General features: G+C 50.1%; 1 protein-coding gene across 6 annotated transcripts; it reads left to right on the top strand.

The window, feature by feature from the left end:
* Window positions 1–365: 365 nt before the first annotated feature.
* PRDM8 (PR/SET domain 8) lies at window positions 366–20,523 on the top strand. Of its 6 annotated transcripts, none has more exons than XM_068542127.1 (6): window positions 366–442; window positions 12,673–12,924; window positions 13,915–14,051; window positions 16,322–16,542; window positions 17,537–17,768; window positions 18,178–20,523. In XM_068542127.1, exons 4-6 carry the CDS (start codon window positions 16,324–16,326, stop codon window positions 19,791–19,793), a joined length of 2,067 nt encoding a protein of 688 aa, XP_068398228.1. In that variant the 5' UTR covers window positions 366–442; window positions 12,673–12,924; window positions 13,915–14,051; window positions 16,322–16,323; the 3' UTR covers window positions 19,794–20,523. The 6 variants fall into 6 exon arrangements, with proteins under 6 accessions (XP_068398228.1, XP_068398227.1, XP_068398226.1 ...); XM_068542126.1 differs by lacking the exon at window positions 366–442 and adding an exon at window positions 932–1,002; XM_068542125.1 differs by lacking the exon at window positions 366–442 and adding an exon at window positions 1,222–1,303.
* Window positions 20,524–21,163: the final 640 nt, after the last annotated feature.

Genomic DNA, 21,163 nt, shown 5'->3' with positions numbered 1-21,163 from the left:
CCGTTTGACCGGCTCCCTCGGCTCTCTCCCACACTCATCACCTTTCCCCTTCCATGAGTTTGCTCCCCGCCACCATCTAAATTTAGGAAAGGGGAATTTTTTTTTAAGTTAAAGATATAAAAACATTGGAGGGTCTGAAATGAAAAAAGGAGAGGGGAGAAAAGACACACCCTATCCTCTCCTTCCCTACACTGAAAGTACAAGGATGAGCTCCCCTCACCCCACCCCCTTCCTTTTCTACCGTCCACCGGAAACTAGATGGTATTTATCCCCAGGGGTGATATCCTGTCAGTGTCTGTCCCACTTTCCGGCTTAAGTAGTTGTCTGAAGTAACGTGGAGGTGTCCAAAAATACATGCCGTGTGGAGAGGACTGTTTCCTGGAGTGGGATGGACAAGGTGGGAGGAAAGGGAAATGAGAAAACCACTTCTGATGGGCAGCGGGTATGTGCGCGTCGAGGAGTGTTTTGGTTCCCCACCCCCCCGGCCCGCACACACACACACAGCTCTCCACCCGCCAAGGCGAAATAGCTGGTAGGAGGATGGACTGCCACGCGGGTCCCCCGCTCTTTCTGTTAGACCTGCCGGTCAGTACTGCCCCGGAATTCCGGGCGCTTGAAAGGGGCAGACTTCTGCCCCTCCTCCCCAGGGGCCATACCTCCTCACGCACACTTTCCCACCACAGCCCCAGGCATCCGCTCCCACGCTCGGACCCTGGCCCCTTGCGCGCCTCGGGCCGAGCCGCCAGGCCCCTTCCCTTGCACCCGCACCTCCGCCCGCTGCCGAGGCTCCAGATGGCGGCTCCTCGCGCTCGGCTCGCGGCCCCTAGACGCCGCCCGGCAGCAGCCGGCGGTCGCTCCCTCCCTCCCAGCTGCTGCGGCTGAGACCTCGACCGCTCGGCGAGGAGGGCGGGATGCTCCGCCGGCTCGGAATGGTGCGGGAGCCGGGCCGCTGAGGGGCGTGCAGGAGCCGCGCCCGCGGGGAAGGAGTCCTGCAGGCCCCAGGTGAGGAGAGCGCGGGGGAGGGTGCGGGGAGGGGGAGCCTGCCCGCCGCCTCAGCACCCTCACACCCGCCACCGTCTCCCGACCTTCCTCCCGGCACCACCTCCACGTCCCCGGCGCCGGGGGCCGAGCAGGCGCGGCATCCGAGCACCCGCTGGACCGCCGGGAGCGCCGCCCAGCCGCCAGGAGGGGGCGCCCAGCACCCCGGAGACCGGGCCCGAGGGCGGGCTCCGCCTGGGCAGCCCGCCCCAGCCCAGTGGAAGGCTGTCCGGGCCGGAAAGGTGCCCCCTCCTGCCGGAGAGCGGTAATGCCCACCAGCTGCGACCACCCCCTTCCCCATTTTCTCCGCTCTCCTCCCTCTGCTCTTCTCTCTCGCTTCCTATTTGCCTCTCTTTTTCTCTTGCTTGCCAGGTTCCCTTCTTTCTCCCGGCCTGCCCCCTTGCATCCTGGACCTTTCCTCTCCTTCCCTGGTCCCTCCAACCGCGCGGTCAGGGTTTGTCCGCCCCCTGGGGCGGTGGGAAGGGGGATGTATTTCGTGCCTAGGCTCTGGCTCGTCTCCACGGGTGCCTCCCGGGTTCCCCCGAAAGCAGCTCTGAGAGTGGTGGCTCGTGGGGCTGAGGTTACTCTCTTCCTGGCCTGGGCCCGGCGACTCTTTGACTGGGGGGGAGGGGGCTGCGTTTGGGAGCAGCGCTTCCCCGGAACGCGGAGCTAGGAATTCCCTTTACTGGAGGGATGTATGAAGTTCAGCGGCCTGGTACTGAGCACCCTTCTCCCACCCCAGAGTCAGGACACTTCGAGGGCATTTTCCCTTACACAGACCCCTATAAGACCTAAAGTCCGCCTCCCCGGACAGTCCTCACTGCGGTCCTCCGTAGCAGTTGTGCTGGGATGGGGTGGAGGGAGGAAGGCGCTAAAAGGCCGCGGCGCCTGGCGTCGCGCGCCCATCTGATGTCCCCTCTAATCCCCCAGTGCTCTGGCGCGTGCCCACAGACCCTCCGCTCGTCCCTGCTCTCGGTCGTCGGGCATTAGACCCCCGAGAGCACGTTCCGTAAGCTCCCAGTACAAATCCCCTCGGAAACATTAATCACAACCACCAGAAAATGCAAAATGTGTGCCGTGCCGTGTCTGCCTTTTAATCCCGCACGTAATTCTGGAAAGCAGCATCAGACAGGGGCTCTATTAATCCCTTACACGAGCAAATGCAATCTCTGACCTACTAGACTTGTTTTCCTGTAATTTCACGAAGAGTTAGCCTCGCTAGAGGAATATTCAAAGAGAAGGAAAACCGTGAGAGACTTGAGACGCGGCGCAGTGTCGCAATAATGGGGTGCATTTCAGTCAAAAGGCGCTCCTGCTGTGGAGTGGGATCGCCGGCCAGGAGTCCTGAAATTCCGCAGGGGCGGCTGCGGAGTGTGTGTGTGTGTGTGTGTGTGTGTGTGTGTGTGTGTGTGTTGGGGGGTGGGAGGGGTGGGGTAGAGTTAGGTAGGCGGCAGGCGCCTAGTGAGGTTGGACCCCCGAGAGGAAACCCAGTTCTCTTTCCTCCGAAGGCTTCGGACACAAGTGACCTCATTTGGGGCTGTCCCGTTGCGACGGCGTTAGGGCAGGCACAGGGGTCAGCTCGCAAGACGGGGGGGTCAGGGTTTCACCCTCTGAGGCCTGTTCCTCGCACTTGAGATTTCACTATCCACTCTCCTGCAGTTCAATCAATCATGTTCCCCTTCTCCATTTTATTCAAAACCGTCTACCAGTTCCCTCATAATCGTAATTTGCACCATTGCCTTTTATCTTTGATTAATTAGGAAATCGAAAAAGATAATGGAGGGTCGGGCCAATAAATTAGCCTTAGGAGCCGACTGACGGACGTCTGGGGCTGCTGTGTGGGTGGGCGCTGTCCGCAGAGGCTGATGGGGGCTGCCGCCGGCCGGGCAGAAAGGGGTTAAGTAAAAGCGCGCGGTGCCTGCAGAGTGGAGAGATCCGCTCTGAGACAAACCCAGTGGTGGCAAGCAAAGACTTGTCCCTTATTCAATGGAGAGTCTCCAGTGATTTTTAGCTTTTCCTGTTTGGGTCTAGAAAAGGAGAGAGGAGAGGGCTGGGGTAGGGTGAGGGCGGGACTCCCGTTTCTTCCAAAGAGGCCTCCCTACCAGCGGATGAACAGGTTTAAAGCTTGGTGTCTTTAAGCTGGGGTCTATTTCTTCCGGGAATATAAAGTTATATTTACTTTTGCACCCTTTCCTTCCCTCTCCACTTGCCTACTAGTCTGAAGGAGGGTGGGAGGAAGGGAAAAAGGAAGAGAGGGAGACAGAGAGACAGAGAGAGCGATTGAGAGATTCTGCTATTATGATCAAATCAGTAACTCCCTGGCCCAAGAGGAAAGCTCGTGGAGTTGTTCCCTGCCCTTGCCGAGGCGCCAGGCGGGTTCCAGATTCTTCTTTTCGCCCTCCGCGAAATCGATCACGCCTCCCAGACGGCTGAAGGAGAGCACTCTGCCACTCTTCACAGCTTCGCCCCAGCCTCTTTAGCTTCCAATTGAAAACCAATTAAAGGTTTCTATAAATCTGTTAGTTCCCCTTTTATCTGGAGACCCCTGATGCATGCGATATTGCCCTTTAGATGCCTCTTCCGTGTTTTGTTTTACAATTGTTGTATCAATATAATGCGGCCTTTCTTCTCCTGTCTCTATAGATACAGATACACAAGGAAAACCAAAGCTATTCAGTCTCCTCATTTGTCCAGCAGCCTAACAGTGGTGCCCTTTCTCTGCTCTGCTTTCCCTGCTTCAGGAGCAGCAGTTATGGTAGAAGCAGATGGCTACTGATTGGGGGAGCTTTGTGGCTCTAATACTGAATACTTTATGGAAAAGGACTTTATCATGCTTCGTTGGGCAGAGGAACAAGGGGATGAGATTTATGGCCAGGAAAAATAAATCTTTTCCAAGTTGCAGCTCCTTCTCACCAGTTGTTGCCTTTGCCCTGGGTGGGGGGCGGGGGGGGGGGTAGGCAGCGGGTGTTGAAACACTGAGGACTTGGTTTTATTTCATTTCATTCTCCTTTCTGCTAACACGGTTTTAGGTGTCAGGGTCTGAGAGGAGAGCAGAAGAGCCAGAAGTTTATAAAATACCTTAGATTGCTGTTGCTGCATCAGTATTCTCTGCCCTCAGGAATAAAGCAGAAGGGTATGGTCTTGAATGCTGTTTGGGGCCATGTTTCCCCCAATGTCCCGTTAGTTCCTGGTAAAACATCATCCTCCATTATCCTATTATCTATGGAAAACAAAAAAGCATGTTAGTGCTGCCATCTGAAAAATCAGAAGACACTGGCGTTGAAGGAGTGGGGCAGTGATGAGGCATATGGTGATGTACGTATGCTCCCCTTCTTTGAAAGGCTCTGAGCTCTAAGGATGATTAAGGGATGTCTGTGAATGTGAGCTCCTGGACTCTTAATTGAATTTTCAAGCTTTGGGGAATATACAGATCCCAACCCTCCACTAAAGGCCTACTTCACCCCAAGATAATTCACCCCTGTGTCTTCCCCTCCCAGAAGCCAAGACATAATGTCACACAGAAATGCTCGTAACATGGCTACGGGCAGCCAGGTGCAGAGGGATGGAAGACAACCCCAATTCTGGGTCCTCCATTCCATTTCAGACAGACTCCTTGTCTCATTAGTATCTGAAGTGCCATTTTTTTACTCAAGAAACATTTGTTGATCATCTTCCATGTTCTAAGTTCCTTTGCCCTGCCTTTCCTATTCTTTTACCTTGACCCTAGAAACTGAAGAGGAAAGGCCAAGAAGGAAAGGCATGTGGCTTTCAGAAGTGTCACCTACCTTACTGCCACAAGCTGCTTCTTCCCAATTCTGCGTGCACCACCACCCACACAGCAACATGCACCTTTGCATTTTGCTTCTCTCTGAAGAGGATAAAAAGATTAGGAGAGCTAAGATTTAAAAATTATGTTTACTCAGCATTTCAAAGTAGCAGACACTGAGATGCTTTAATTAACTGTTTAGGCTCTTACTATGTGCTAGACTAAATGCTCCCATAGGCTTATTGCATTTAATTCTTATGACCCTTTGAGTTAAGTATTATTAACGCTAGTTCACAGATCCCCTTCCTTCACAGGAAACAGAAGAACAGAGAAGTTAACCCAAGCAAGTGGTCCAGCTGGGCTCTGAACCCAGGCTTGCTTTTACAATATTCATAGCCACCCTATGAGACAAATGGTGTTTTTGCTATTCTCCAAATAAGGAAACTAAAGCTCAGAGAGATTAGGTGATTTGCTCAAAGACACACAGCTAGTAGACTGCAGACCTGGGGTTCAAACGTTAGTGTTCAGGATCCCAAACTTTGACCTCTTAACCACTGGTTCCAGGGCCCTTCAAAAGAAAGAGCCCACACTGACCTCTGTTACCTGTCCCTGCCCGGGCAAGAGGTTTCGCAGAGCGTGAGACTGTAAGCCGGGGGCAAACGGACCGCGCCTGCTCAGGGCTGCGGCTGCGCGAAGCCGGGGGAAAAGGCTCTGCCCGGCAGCGCCGCCCCAGAGACTGGGCTGCGTCGGCCGTGCGGCCCACAAGGCCCCGCGCAGACCGCGTGCGGGCGTCGGGGGCGGGGCCGGGGCGGGACCGCGAGGCTGAGACCCCGGCGGCAACGCCCGGTCCCGCAGCGCTCCCCAGGCTAGGGTGTGCAGGGGAGGTCCAGGGATGCCCACCCTGCCTCCGGGCCCGCCTGCTCCCGAGCCCCGCAGCTGAGCCCCGGCCTTTGGAGGGAGAAGAAGGGCCGCGCCGCTCCGAGGCCCTAAGCCCTGGTGGGAGCGGGCGACCCAGGCTTCAGGTTTCTGGCCGCGGCACTTGAGCCAATCAGCGATGCGTTCACAGGCTACTCACCCCACCGGGTCGTAGTGCCCGGACTTCCCCGCGTTTCTAACTTGCGCCGCTGCCAGGTCTAAAGAAAGGACTCACGGCCGGGATGAGGGATGGAAGAAGTCCAATCTCCCAGCCTCCCGGCCGAAAACTGCTCGCTCTTCCGTAAAGTCTGTTCGGGCCCTTCCTGTGGCCGTAGAAGGGATTCCTGAACACCTGGACACATTCCTCCCGCCTGCTTATTTTATCCTCCAGTACCTCCTTCCGGTGTTCCTAGAAGCATCGAGAAATCCTCAGCCTTCACTGAGTGGCTTTGAAGGCGGGTGCACGATACGATTTCTGAAAAGGAAGCTGAGGCAGTGTTACTAACAGTAACAGTAGCCAGCACTGAAATCGGTATTTACTGTGTGTCAGGCAGTGTTCTCTGCGCTTGCTAAATACCAACTCGGCCCTCACGGTAACTTCATGAAAAGAGTTGCCTTTATTACCCTCGGTTCACAGAGGAAGGCCTGAAGCACGGACAGGTTAAATTACCTGCCAAGCGTCACGGGCCGGAACACAGGTAGTTGCCCTGATGGAGTTGCGGCCTAAACCTGAGTTGTTGGTCGTGCTTGGGTCAGTTCCCTAGAAGTCTGAGAATGTTCTTTAATGAAGGCGTTGAGACCTCTCTGGGATGGCCAAGGCTGAAATGAAACTAACCCCGGCTCTTGGAAGTAATCCCTTACAATCTGCTCAGCAACTGGCTTTCAAAAGCGCGCTCTCCCTCGTTCCCTCACCGAGTCCTTACCGCGACCCGGGAGGCAGCTCTTGCCAGCCCTAGCCTGCCCGAGGAGGAAATCCAAGGCTGGGAGAGGTCACTGGCAGCCCAGCTAGTGAGACATCAGAACACAGACCCCATGCCCTGGGAAAGGGGGGCGGGGGAGGGGGGCGGCGGCCGAGGACCGCGCAGGGGGCTGGGGGGTGGGGAGGTGGAGGGAGGGAGCTGGTGTATGCGAAAGCCCAGCGCTCGGGAAGCCTTTCCACACGGAAAGCAGTCGCTTAGCAGGAGGCCAGAGTTGGCACTAATTCCGCGGAGGCGGTAGGAGGTTGGAGACCACGGAAAACTTGGAGGAGAGGAGGCTTAACTCCACTTGCTCCCAGCTTAGTCCAGGGCGTGTATGTCGCGCGCTGAGAGCGCTGCGTGGCTTCTTCTTGCTCCACGTTCCTGGTTTGCTAGCGCTGCTTCTAAAAGAGTAACCCTCCGCTGAAGGCTTGTTTGGTTCCACCCAGGTCCTGTCCAGTGTCACTCCTTGGTGACTCATCCCAAATGTAGTGGGAATGTTGTCTGCCCTTTGAGATACTGTCCGGGTAATGCCCTCCCTGGGTCTCTCGCAGGGAGACCTCCTTAGCCCACATCTAAGCCCATCTCTGTCATTTGGCCTTCTCTGTACTGTTAGCTCTACTGAGACATAGACACAGGAGATCCAGACATCAGGAATGGTCTGCGGCTAGCAAGCACTTCCCTGCCTTGCTTTGAGGCCCAAACTCAGCTGTCAGCGACTTTAGGGATAGAAGAACTAATTCAGTCCCCCAGGTAAGAAATGGAACCGGCCACACTCTCAGAGCATTGACTTTCCCCAGGACATTTTCCCAAGTTCAGAGGATCCCTGGAAACGTTGACTTCCTAGTGCCTCAGGTAAACTGACTCTAGCATGTAGATAATGCTATGAGGCATCTGATCACATACACAAGGTACTTGTTACTAAAATCATATGTATAAAATATATTCTTTAGAACTCTATTGTTTTGCTTCTCCAAGACCAATTACTCTCCTATATGACTTCACACATTTTCTCAAAACCATCTTACATGAAAACATGCAACAAGGAGAAATGACTGCTTTGTAGACATGCAGCCAAGAAAAATATCTCTCTGTAATACACACACACACACACACACACACACACACACACACAACCATATCTGCTCAGGTATAAAATTGTTCAAACCTAAATTGAATTCTAGGCCTTCAGGAAACTGAACATTCAGGTCTTTAAAGTCAATATGTTTATTCTTCTTAGGATTTTGTGAATGATTTGTTTGACAATTCTGGATATTATTTATTTTTAAAATATGGATTTTCTTTAAAACTTTAGAAGACATTATTAATTATATCTTAGTTACCTTTATATTACATCACCAGAAGACTAGCAAATCAATGTGGGATTTGGCTTTCCAATAAGTAGGTACAAGAGAACAAATATAAGTTTCAATCCCCCTGCCTATTATTTTTGCCACTTTGTAATGTATATACAATATTGTTTATAGTAGTGTTGCTATTACTGTTGTTTGTGACAAGCTGATCTTTGAATTCCTTAAGAGACCACTTCTCCAAGTATTAGAATTGAAGAAAACCTACTCTGGTAGTTTCTTAGTGCTTATGCAAATCTGTTAAAAGCTATAGGCCTTCCATATAATATTTGGGGAGACATTCCCACGTTGATGCTAGATCAATACCCCTGTATTAAATCATGGAATACCTGCAATTAATTTGAATTGAAATCGTAAAAGATAATTTTCACTCAATCCAATTTGCAAGATGACCAGGAAGCAGTTTGGGTATGAGAACACAGTTTGTGGAAAAAATGAAACTATTTCCAAAATCAGATGTCTCTGTCCTCAGGCTTCAGGAAAGTATGCCATGGACAGATTCTGAGCTAGAAAGTCCCGGGCATGTGTGCATTCTGAGTAGGCCCCCTTCCCAGGAGGGAATGCTGCTCATTCCCCCAGCAGCCCAATTTACAATCTAAGTCCATACTTTCGAGGGCTAGCTTCGACCAGGTTCCAGGGAGTCGAATCTGCCTAGTATGAACCCACTGTTTCAATGAGCACCTCTCTTTTAACTCAGGAATTGCACACAGACTAAAATAAAGAGGAAAAGAGGTGGAACTCAGGTACCACTGAGTATTGGGATAATGTCCCTTCTCCTGGCTGTGTAAAGAAATTTGATGTAGAGCCTCTCAACTTGGTGACATTCCTAAGGCCTAGAGTCAGTCTTCTCAAAATCTGATGTTCCCTCCAATTTAAGACTGCTAGACACCCCTTGGTCCCCTGTCTGCCTGGAAAGCCTGGCCCAGAGAGTGAGGCGGCTCAGAGGGGCTGACTATGCCCTGTCCACATTTCCTTCCTCCTACCCTACTCCTCCTACTAAGATACGTTCAAGGGCTGTGTGTATGATTCTGGGAAGGACTTTGTAACCTGAAGATTTGACAGAAAATTCCTTGCTAGACCTCTAGATATTCATCTGGGGAGGGGTATAAAATCTGGGAGAATCCAGGGGGTCAGGATGCTGCATATTAGATCTGGTTCACAGGTTACATTCACATAGGTGAGCATGAGACATTGGTTTCAGATCTGTAGTAGTTGCCTTCAGTATTACCACAGTTTGCTTGCCCTGCTGGAAGTCATTCTCAGAAGCCATTAAGCCAGCTGACTACAACTTAGATCCAGGAGAGAAAATGAATTACACAAAGCTCTCAAAGGCTATTCAGCTTGAAGCTGAACTCCAACAAAAGGAAGGGCAAGTGGAACTTGAGATCCCTCAGAGAGAAGGTTTTAAACTTGAGAAATGTAGGTTATAACTATAATGATGATAGCTTTAGTAGCAGCAGGATGAAGAACAGTTACCATTTATTGAGAAAGAGGAAAAGCTGAAAAGAGAAAAATGTGAGTCAGGAATAATGATCCCTGCAGTTGGAAGCCTGGAGTCCCTCCTCACAGGCTACAAAATTATCCATCCTTTGAGTCTCTGGCTGTCCAAGAATGAGCCTGGGAAACCATTTATGACCTATTGAACCAACTGTAACTCTTGGTGAGGAACAGACCCATACTGAAATTGCCATGAATACTTATAAAAAACAAAGTGCCCCCTCCCCACCCCTGTAAACCATTATCCAGCTCAGTAAGTCTGCCTCTTCTTGCCTCTAAGTTATCCCTTAGAAAGTTCCTTACCCTCCTTGGTGAGGCTAGGGCAATGCAACACCCCTCCATGAAGTTCCTTTCTCTGCCTCCCCCAATCTCCTCATAGCCCCTTCCAGAGACCTCCCTGTAGGAAATTCATAAGTTTAGGAAAAAGTCTCCACCATCTATCTGCTTCTTTGGCACCCTCTTGTCTTCCAATGTGTAAATATATGTAATATTATATATATATATATATATATATATATATATATATATATATATATATATATATATATATATATATATATATATATATATATTTAAACTGAGACTTTGCTGGTGTAGTGCTTTGGTGATATGATTAGAGGGGGTGAGCCAGGACCTAGAAAGTGATAGAGAAAGAAAAATAATGTGTTTTCATTCTTATAAAGTAATAATCCTTCTGAGTGAGTTATTCATAGAGACTTTACCTGCTTCCTATTACAGAAGTTGAGATATTTGGGGCCCCCTTTCTCTACCCTGGGAGGAGAAACGACATTTCCATTCTAATGCTCTCAAGAATCAGATTTCCTTTCTTACCCTTTCTCCACCCTCTCACTTAGGTCATAAAAGGCACCACCTCGGGAATCATTCATCAACCTCTCTCCAGCCTTCTCTTCTAAAACAATACTGCAGTTGTCTACACATGTATTTTTTGCCATAACTGCAAGAAGCCTTGTTAAAGTGGGGCAAGGCAAAAATACCTTCACTCTTCATAGTCATCCCTCTAATCATTTAATTGGAAATAAAATCCCAGGGAAAAGAGCTCCAAATATATGCATAAACCCATTGTTCCATGTGAATTATATAAAACTATTGACCGAGATGCGTCTTTATAGTATTGTTTTAGGCTGAATAAATGCCTCAACTCTTCATTTAGTACCAGTGAATTCCAGTAAGAAATAATGCAGAATGATTTCAAAGTGGCTTATGCACCATTTTAGCCCATAAATTTCTAAAAAAAAATAAAAGTAATCTGTAGATTTTAGTAACCTCCAATTAACAATTTTCATTTAGACCATTTATATCACCTGGCGAAATGTGTATCACTTAAAGTACCGGGAAACCCTCAAAGTAGGAATTTCAAACTTACTCTTACCTGTATTTGTGGGTTTGTCGTTGTTGTGTGAATCATTTAATACATGAGACAAAGAGTTGGTTGGACTCATAAAATGTAGGAAATTTTTTTATCTGGGGATTTATATCTAAAATCAGCAGCAGAAATCTAATTAGGGGGCAGGTAAGTGAAACTAAGAGGAAATATCATCTGATGGCCAGATTCTCAATACATCTCTCCCCTCTTTGATATATAGAATCTTAGTTAGTTTCTAGCTTGAGATTTGGAAAGTCAAGCTCCCTCACCCCCAATTTAAGTACCAGAAACATCTGTTATTTTATACAAATCGGAGTCTAGGTTTCAGTACCTCAAAGGAGACATAGTCTAAGTGCCCTTTATATTTAAGAAAGGAAAGGCCAGGGAAAAGAAAAAAGCCTGCCATTTAGATTTTAAGGTTTTCCAGAATGCTTATATTCTGGGATGGATGCTGTTAAATTTACAATATGTAAGAGGATTTTTATAAAGTGTCTATGCATGGACTGATGACTTTTCCTGGGAAAGGCAAACTTCCTATTCTCTTTTAAAAACAAAAACAAACAAACAAACAAAAAGCAAAAAAAGGCCCTAAGGAGTGTTTTGTTCTACAGTTTAGGAATTAGGTTTGAAGACACAGCACTCCTCCCCCCTGCCCACACACACACCTTTGCTGTAGTTTCTAAGGGACCACAACCCTCTTACGGCTACTTCTGTATCTTAATTTGCTGTTGTTTACACCTGTGTGTCACCTGTCCTTTCTTTTTCCTTCTCTGAATTCACTTAAGTGAATTCTTCAACACTGCAAGTTATTTTTCAGATGTTTGAGGCAATTCTTTTGACATTTCTAATCCCATCACCCTTTCTTTAAACAAATGATGGGGGGGATGCATGTGTGTGAGTGAGATGGGGGGAGTAATGAATGGAACATCCAGTTATAAGCCAATTGGTGGCTAAATACCTTGCAGATTCTTATATAGAGACATGTGAGAGCCCTCAGCATCAAGCTTTGGTCATTACATGAGTTGCCCTTGAGCAAGCTATTTTAAAGTGTGCACATGTGCATAAGAGAAATGATATGTTAAGATGAAAGACAACTGTAGTTTGAGAAGGTTTCTTTGAAAACTCAATAGCTAACCTGAAAATTTAAGGGAGAATTCTTCCTTTACTTCCTAGTATATGGAGATTTTGCAACCCTTCTTTCTCCAAGTCCCAGCTTAATCCTAGACAACGGCTCTGTCTGATCAGAAGGACTCAGAACTTATGTGGGGGCCGGATGAAAAGAGAAGGGGAGGGAGAGAGAGAGAGACAGAAGGAGGGAGGGAGGCAGAGAGAGAGAAAGGAGAATTCGGTGGGAAATTCCTCGCACTTTTTTTTTTTTTTTTTCTCCTCTGCAAAATCCTTTCCAGGCTTCCTTGTATGGCAGGTGCCAGCGAAGAGAGGCGCTCCGTGCCTGGTTGCCTGGGTTCCGGAGGGAGGTCTCTGAGCCACAGGAGCACCAGAGTAACACTGCACACACCTTTTCCTTTTAGGCTGCTCTTTGCCAACCCCCAATCCACTTACCTGATTTAAACACTGGCTAAAAACTAGGCTGTCTCCTCAAGTCGTGGGTCTGCTTTGTCCACTGTAGCGGCTACACGTCCGATCTATCCTAAAGCTAACTGATTGCCCTCTTCAATGTAGTGGTGTTGTGGATGAGGCTGAAGGAGTGGGACTGTCTATACCACTCAAAGGTCTTTCTTCCCTTAGGAGCAGAGAGTTAAATATCGAAAATGAACCCCGAGATACCCCAGCGAAAACGTGTTGCGGACCGCTGTTGAAGGAGTCAACTTTCAGGCTGTTAAAGACCTCAAGTCATTAGCATCAGCTGCTGCGCTAAAGGGGCCAGCCAGCGCCTCTAAGTGGCTTAGCGCACAAACGAGGCTCCCGAGACGGCGTCGGCCACTCCATCCACTCTTCCACCACCTGCTGGACGTGAAAAGCTCTCCGGAGCCCATCTCGGTAATAATTTGTACTTTAACTCACCCTTCCCACCCCCGGGGGGGTCTTAGACTACCTGCCTCTCCGGCAAGGGACCCCCTTGGGGATTATGCAGAACGCGCCAGGCTGAAAGCGGAAGAGCCGGAAAAGCTGGAGTCCCATAACCTGGGTTTTTCCTACCAGTCCCCTCCTCACCCCTTCCCCCGCCCAGGTAAGTGTGTGCTGGGACCAAAAGACCCTTGTAAATCCCTTTCAGAGTTCTGGTGGCGTCCCTACTCCATCCCTCTTACCCATCTCCGTGTTCAAGGAAACACTGAGCCAAGTTCTCACCTAAGCGCACCCTTTCTGAATCTTGCTTGTGAGGGCTTGGTAGTGTAAGCGCTCCTGGAGAGAGCTGACGCCGGTTTATCACCCCCAGGCAACTAGCTGCTCGTGTCAGCCGCGGCTGGAGGGCCAGAGAATCCCTCGGGGCTAAACCGCAGCCCCCTTTCCCTTCACAGAACTCAGGCTCAGGCAATGCGCGCGGGATCCGTGCGCGCGCTGAGTGGCCAGCTGTCTGCCAGAGGTTCTCCAGGTGCCAAGCGAAACGGGAAGAGGCCCTCTCCAGGTCTTTTGGTACTTCCCTTTCCGACCCCAAAACTGATCCCTCCCCTCCCCATCACCACCACCACTCTCAGAGGGCCGAGGCTTTAGGAGGAGGCGGGCCGGGCCGCGCTCGGAGAGGCGTTGCCACTTGGGGAAAGCGCTCGGGGCTGCGGGGCGCGGGCAGGCCGGAGAGAACGTTTCCAGGCAGGCGGCGCCGCCGTAGGGAGCGCCCAGACCAGCAAAGAGTTAAAGGGAGGGGACGTGGGCTGTCACGCGTCATTGGGCAGATTATGTGCAGCAAACAAAAAGTGTGTGTCTGCGTGCCAGTCAGTCACTGCATCGGGTCCATCTGTACAACTCTCTCTCTCTCACTCTCCCCTCATTTCTCTCTCCACGTCTCTCCGTCTCTCTCTCTCCTCTCTTTAGGCAGAACCTACAAGACAGCAACACCAACACCTCTTGACATGGAAATACACTGATACAGTAGGCAAAAGAAACACTCGATTGCCTCTCCCGGTTCCAGGTGGCCTTATTTGGGCGATTTGATCCTGACCTTATTCCTGGTAAGTCTATTTGCATTGATGGGAGAGGAGGATGGGAGGAAGGCAGGTTTGGTGGGGAGAGTGGAAAATTTTGTCCTCCGTCTTCTCATTATCCAGAAGGGGGGGGGGATAATTATTGACGGGATCTCTACTGCCAATAGGGTTATACAAAGGGAGGAGGGGTGGAGAGCCCTTTGGCGAAGAAGCCAGCGACTGGGGAGCGCGCGGCCGCCAGACAATGCCTGCCTACGGGGGAGGGCGAGCGGCCGGCGGCAGCGACGGCTTTCGGCGAGCCCAGCGGGCTCTGGGAGGATCCCCCGGGCGTCTGAGAACCCGGGCTTAGAGGAGGATGCAGAACTGTGAAAGGTTAGGTGGCAAAGGCGACCGCGCGCGGGCGGCAGAGCCCAGGCTCTCGCCCAGCTGTATTGTGACCGACTCGAGGCTCGTGGCGGCCGCCGCGGCGACGCGAACCCCTATTAGCGCGGCGTAGCGAGGATCTTTTCACCGTATTGTTAGGTAGAACTGCATTTTAATGATTGGTCCCTGCTGTTGCCCGAAGTGACGGGGCGACCTCTCGGCACAATGAAACGCTTGTGTGAAAGAGACTTTTAAAAGGAAGAGAAAAATTGGAGCATAAAACGCTGAATTGAGGTAATTGAAAAGGAGAGAATAGGATTCCGTTGAAAAGGAGGTTCTGAGAGATTCTGAGGGATTTTTTAAAATGTATTTAAATTTGCAGTTGGAAATCAGAACGGCTACCTTGTGTTGGGTAAAATGCCCAGGGATAGATGCTGTAGCGTAATAAAGTAAGTTTCCACTGTATGGATATTTTCTCTTATTCCTGCCTGGCATATACAGCCCATACTTGACATTTGGGGGATGTAGCAGAGTGAATGGAAAAGAGGCTGACCAAAGTTTCATGCTCTGTTAGCTGGAAAGAAAAAAAAAAATAAAAGCAGTACCTTGTAATCACATTTGCAAGATTAATTGGTTAATAGACATTAAGATAAAAATGGACATGACTAATATTATTCCATGAAGAACAGCTTCTTAGGAAAAGAATTAGGTTTCCCTTTCCTGCTACTTAAATTGTACAAAACATGCTTAAATAACTGCCTATGCAGACGTTATTAGGGAAAAAAACCAACTTGGAGGAATCTTTTAATCAGTCAGAAAGAGTAAACAACGCAGTTAGTTTAAAGCCACTTTAAAATTTAAATATCTGTTTTGTTTGTTTAATGATAAGTCTTGTGGGGGGGTGTCCAGTGGCAAAGAAAGGAAAATGTCTCCTTATGACAGCTTAATAATAGAGAAATCTCCATCGGGGCATCACTTTCTGAATTGCTGCGGATTAAACAGCTGGAGAGCCCACCGAGGTCTACTCAAGCGGGGCTGCCCCCTCTTGCCCAGACAAGGTCCTATCTGGGGGAGAGAGCGTTCACCAATCATTACACATGCGGTATTTCAGACCGGGGACCCTTCAGTCCTGCCTTATACCTGCACACTTCATGAGGCACATGTGACTCTATCCACCCCCTTGTATAACAAGGTAACTGGGATTCACCCTCATCCGTAAATAAGCATGTCGAGAAAAAAATAATTACCTCTGCTTGCTGCTTTTAATTAAAGCCCTCGGAGGGACAGTGTTGGATTATGGTAATGAGCAGACACACGTCCCCTCTTGTAGGCTGCAGAGAAAGGTTAGCTGACATGGAATCAGTGGCCCTGACACTCTACTTGAAATCCATTCGCCATGCTCCGCTGTCTCCGCCTGCTCGCTAATGCTGCTCCCCTCTTTGGAAGAAAAAATAGAATAAAATCAGCTCCCCGGCGCCCAGTTCAATACCTAAGAGTAGAAGAGAGGAGCTTTTTCCCAAGGGTTAGAAGTTTCTCTCAGTCTGGAAAGTCTATAGGCTAGTAAAAAATCCTATTGTTCTCCCCTTCTTTCTCCCTCCCCCCATCCTGCCCCATCCTCCCCCAAGGTAATGAAAAAAGCGATCTTCTCTTTCCTAGCCCAGTTTTTCTTTCTCTCTAGCAGTCAGTCCGCTCTGAGCTCCCCCATCACAATTTTTTTTTTTTAATTTTTAAAGGAAAAGAAAGTACTCTTCGTTGGCATCTTTGTAATATGCCAGATTTAATCTGCCGTTGGCTTTATTTTTGAAATAAGAGCGATGCAAAAATCAGGCAAATTCAAGAAAAATCTGTCTAGTAGTCAAAACGTTCTGCCTGGATTCATAGAGGCAAAAGGAGTAATGTAACTCGCTTCAATAGTCCTGTGTATCTGTCTTCAGTGATGGAGGATTCGGGCATCCAGAGAGGCATCTGGGATGGAGATGCCAAAGCTGTCCAACAATGTCTGACAGATATTTTTACCAGCGTTTACACCACCTGCGACATCCCTGAGAATGCTATATTTGGTCCCTGCATCCTGAGCCATACTTCCCTGTACGACAGCATAGCTTTCATAGCTCTCAAGTCCACCGACAAGAGAACGGTCCCTTATATCTTCCGGGTAAGTCTTGGCCGATGCTGTGTAGGGTTATGAAGGTAATATCCTCTTGAAAATGGACTAAGAATCATTCTAATGACAAGTTGAGACAGGTTCTGAATGTAGAAAATGCAATGATATGTGCCATTCTATTTTATACACCAAAAATTAGAAAAGGAAAATTAATCTCAAAAGTATTGTCAACTGATTTTCCGAAATAAGTGACAAAATTTGATTTTGAATGCCAGATATGTCTAAATCAGTGCCTCAATTCTGGGCTTTCCTGGAGATGAACACCACTTCCTTAACATTTTGGGAGGTTTCACTAGGGTTGAGGCTATTTGCATACTAAGTACTTGCTATAAGTACTTTTATTATAAATATTCGGTGCATTTGCCTTCCTATCCCAGAGGCCTCTTGTTCCCTGGAATATTACTCTTTCTGGTTAAGCTAGCTAGTGCCTAGAGTTTGTATTTAAATAAAAATGTTAATGTTTTGACAATAAAACATCATTAAAGTCATATGTTTGAGTGTGAAAAGTCCTCTCACTTCCTATTCTTTCTTTACAAAGAACTATTAATTGTTTAAGCCAAAATTAGGAAGATGAGTGAATGTCACAGAATAATTTTTAAAGCCTAAGCCTGCTTTTTACTTCTAAAACAAAGAAAATTCCCCATACTTTTGCAACGTGGGATAATTTAGCAATCAATTCTCAAGAGGTTAACACTAATTTGAATTGTAAGAAGAAATTTGCTAATTTGGTGTTCAACCAATATATGACGACTTAAATAATCTACATAATTGATGCAGCTTTCTAGGAACGTTATCTTGCCTGCCGGCCACAAACGTGAGGATGGATGTCAACTCGGGTCAAGTTTTTGGAAGTTTGACCTCAGATAATTCTTTGGGAAAGAATAACAGAGGAAATGGCCCTGGCTCCTGTGACTTCATTCTCTCACAAGAGTCTGCCTCCCTCATCCCCTTCCTTCTTGCATTCTTTCTTTTTTCTAAACCGTAGGTAGACACCTCAGCGGCGAATGGTTCCTCAGAAGGTCTGATGTGGCTGCGTTTGGTCCAATCAGCCAGAGATAAAGAAGAGCAGAACCTTGAAGCCTACATAAAAAACGGACAGCTGTTTTACCGCTCTCTCCGCAGGATTGCCAAAGATGAGGAGTTACTAGTTTGGTACGGGAAAGAACTGACTGAGTTACTCTTGCTCTGCCCCTCTAGATCCCACAGCAAAATGAATGGTAGGTTGGCTCTCGGCCTGCGTCTGGGCCCTTAGCTAGCGGGGGAGCGACGCAGGGAGCGGCGGGGCTCACTCTGGCGCCTCGGCGCGCCTTTCCTCCCTTGGAGTGCCTCAGAGAGAGCTTCTGAGATATAGTCCGGAATGAAGCTGGGGCAGCTAGGTGAGGATAGCTCGGGGCACGCTTGGCTTAATGACTGCACTCCCCCCAAATCAGGAGGGGAAGTTAGATCGGGTCTTTCACGATGCTCTGTACTCAGGCACTCAGGCCCTGAGAGGCGAAGGTGGATTTGTGAAGGGGGTGATGGCAAACTGGCCTAGAGACGATGCTGAGTAATCATGTGGTGTGTGTGTGTGTGTGTGTGTGTGTGTGCGCGCGCGCGCTTGTGTGTATGTGGTGTTTGCTCACTAAGCAGGGTCGTCCCCTTACACATGCCTGGAATGCAGCCAACGTTTCCAGTTTGAGTTTCCCTATGTGGCGCATCTGCGCTTCCGCTGCCCCAAGAGACTTCACAGCGTTGATGTGAGCCCCCGAGAGGAGCAAGGCAGCGGCGTGGGCACCAAGGATCACGGGGGCGGCGGCGGCGGCAAGGACCAGCAGCCGCCGCAGCCACAGGAGACACCCTTGGGTCCCAGCCCCAAGTTCTGCAAAGCCGGCCCGGTCCACCACTACCCGGCCCCCTCCCCCGAGGGCGGTAACCCGCCTGCGGCTGGCGGCGGCGGCGGCAGCAGCGCGAAGCCGTCCACGGACTTTCACAACCTGGCGCGGGAGCTGGAGAACTCCGGGGGAGCCAGCAGCTGCTCCCCAGTGCGGAGCCTCAGCGGCGGCAGCGACCACCAGGAGGCGGAGCTGAGTCCCGACGGCAATGCCGCGGGCGTGGGCAAAGGGAAGAGGAAATTCCCGGAGGAGGCGGCGGAGGGCGGCGGCGGCGGCGCCGGGCTGGTGGGGGGCCGGGGCCGCTTCGCCGAGCGGCCCCCGCCCGCCTCCAAGGAGGACCTGGTGTGCACGCCCCAACAGTACCGCGCCTCGGGCAGCTACTTCGGCCTGGAAGAGAACAGCCGCCTCTTCGCGCCGCCCAGCCCGGAGACAGGCGAGGCGAAGCGCAGCGCCTTCGTGGAGGTGAAGAAGGCGGCCCGAGCGGCCGGTGTGCAGGAGGAGGCGGCCGCCGACGGCGGGAGCACGGCCGCCGAGGAGCAGGACGCGGGCGGCGGCGGCTCCGCCACGCCCGTGGCCGCGTCGCCGGCCGGCTCCGAGAAGCTGCTGGCCCCGCGGCCCGGGGGAGCGCTGCCCGGCCGGCTGGAGGGCGGCAGCCCGGCGCGAGGCAGCGCCTTCACCTCTGTGCAGCAGCTGGGCGCGGGCGGCAACGGCGCAGGGGGCGGTGCAGGCGCTGGGGCCGCGGGCGGGGCGGGCGGCGGCCAGGGCGCCGCGTCGGACGAGCGCAAAAGCGCCTTCTCGCAGCCGGCGCGCTCCTTCTCTCAGCTGTCCCCGCTGGTGCTGGGCCAGAAGCTGAGCGCGCTCGAGCCCTGCCACCCCGGAGACGGTGTGGGCCCCACCAGACTGTACCCCGCCGCCTCTGATCCTCTGGCCGTGAAGCTCCAAGGAGCCGCGGACCTGAACGGAGGTTGCGGGTCCCTGCCGAGCGGCGGTGGCGGCGGCGGCGGCGGGCTGCCCAAACAGAGCCCCTTCCTCTACGCCACCGCCTTCTGGCCCAAGAGCTCCGCCGCCGCGGCGGCCGCGGCGGCTGCGGCCGCGGGGCCCCTGCAGTTGCAGCTGCCCTCGGCGCTCACGCTGCTGCCGCCCTCCTTCACCTCTCTGTGTCTGCCCGCGCAGAACTGGTGCGCCAAGTGCAATGCCTCCTTCCGCATGACCTCCGACCTGGTGTACCACATGAGGTCGCATCACAAAAAGGAGTACGCCATGGAGCCCTTGGTGAAGCGAAGACGGGAGGAGAAACTCAAGTGCCCCATTTGCAACGAGTCCTTCAGGGAGCGCCACCACCTCTCCAGGCACATGACCTCGCATAATTGACACGGAAAGGACTGCAGCTTTCCACGCGCGCACACGCACAGCGAGCCCTGCAGGAGCAAACACACGAGGACATGCACCACCTCCTTGTGACCTGAAACATCGCACCCAGACACACACACACACACTCACACACGTGCTCTGCCCCCAACCTTTACATCCAAGTGTTTACCCGTGACCTACACTACACACACACACACACACACACACACAAACACACACACGAGACAAGATGGTGGATTTTTGATTGGGTGGGGTGTTTAAGAGGTTTTCTTTTGAATGCACGTATTTTCACTTTCCCCAAAACAAAGTACATTTTTTAAAATGTCATATATTGCAACATATTGATGCATTTGTCATACGTTTCTACTTAAATTATTAAGCACTTACGATTTAGATGGAATAATATGTAAGGGCAAAATTTATTTTAGATATAAAGTAAAGGAGGAGGGTGAGATGCTTTCTGCATTTCTTGATTACAGTTTGTGTTCCTACAAAAGTAAGCAAAACAAATAAAAAGGGGGTCACCCTTCAATTTAAGTTTCCAGGGGGAAGTGCATGTATCATGAAATGATTATGGACTTCAATGAAGAATGTCATCATTATGTACATATGTATTTCCTTTTAATACAAAGTGTAATTTTGTGCCAGTGAAATGGAGTCTGAATAGTTATGTGTTTCTTTTATCCCTGGAAAGATTTATTAAACTTTATATAGATTATCTGGATATGTTGGATGCTTTGACAATAAATGACTATTTTCTTCAAAGCAATTATTGGGAAGGTGTTTTAAAATGTTTTTTGTAGCTAAGGGCTACACTCTGAGTAGATACCACATATTTTCATTGAGTGCCCAAAAAGAAGGGGAAGAAACTTCAGAACAGAGGAATGATAAACCCTACCCCACTTGCATTATTTACTCTAAGTCAGTTTTGAGCCTAGAAGTGAGAAGACAAAGTTTGATTATTATTTGGAAAATCTTTATCTGGAGAGTGTTGAGCTTCTTGATCAAAGGACCATTCATCTAAACAAAGATGCCTGCCATGAAGCTAACCTGTCCCTGGGATGTCATCATTCTTTTCAGCAGCAGGATAACTAGCATTTTCACAAGTGGCCAAAGACAAACAATTTTCAGACCTGGATCAGGGAGACCAGGTGAAAAGCCCACTTTAGGTTCTACTAGTGATGCCTACATGGAAGAGTATCTTGTGCTCTAGAACCCTTCAGCTTTCTGTCATTACCCATTAAGAGACCCTCTGGAGAGCTTCTTTAGAAACCAAGGTGAAATGGCCATGGTAGTCTATGTATTGGCCCAGCTTTCCCTGCACAGACTTGAACAGCTGCACAGCCTCTGGAAAAAAACTAGCCCTAGAG

Source organism: Eschrichtius robustus, chromosome 4 (assembly GCF_028021215.1).
Source record: "Eschrichtius robustus isolate mEscRob2 chromosome 4, mEscRob2.pri, whole genome shotgun sequence".
Taxonomy (NCBI): Eukaryota; Metazoa; Chordata; class Mammalia; order Artiodactyla; family Eschrichtiidae; genus Eschrichtius; species Eschrichtius robustus.
The sequence above is the reverse complement of the archived record's forward strand: the minus strand, read 5'-3'. Positions and strand labels throughout refer to the sequence as shown.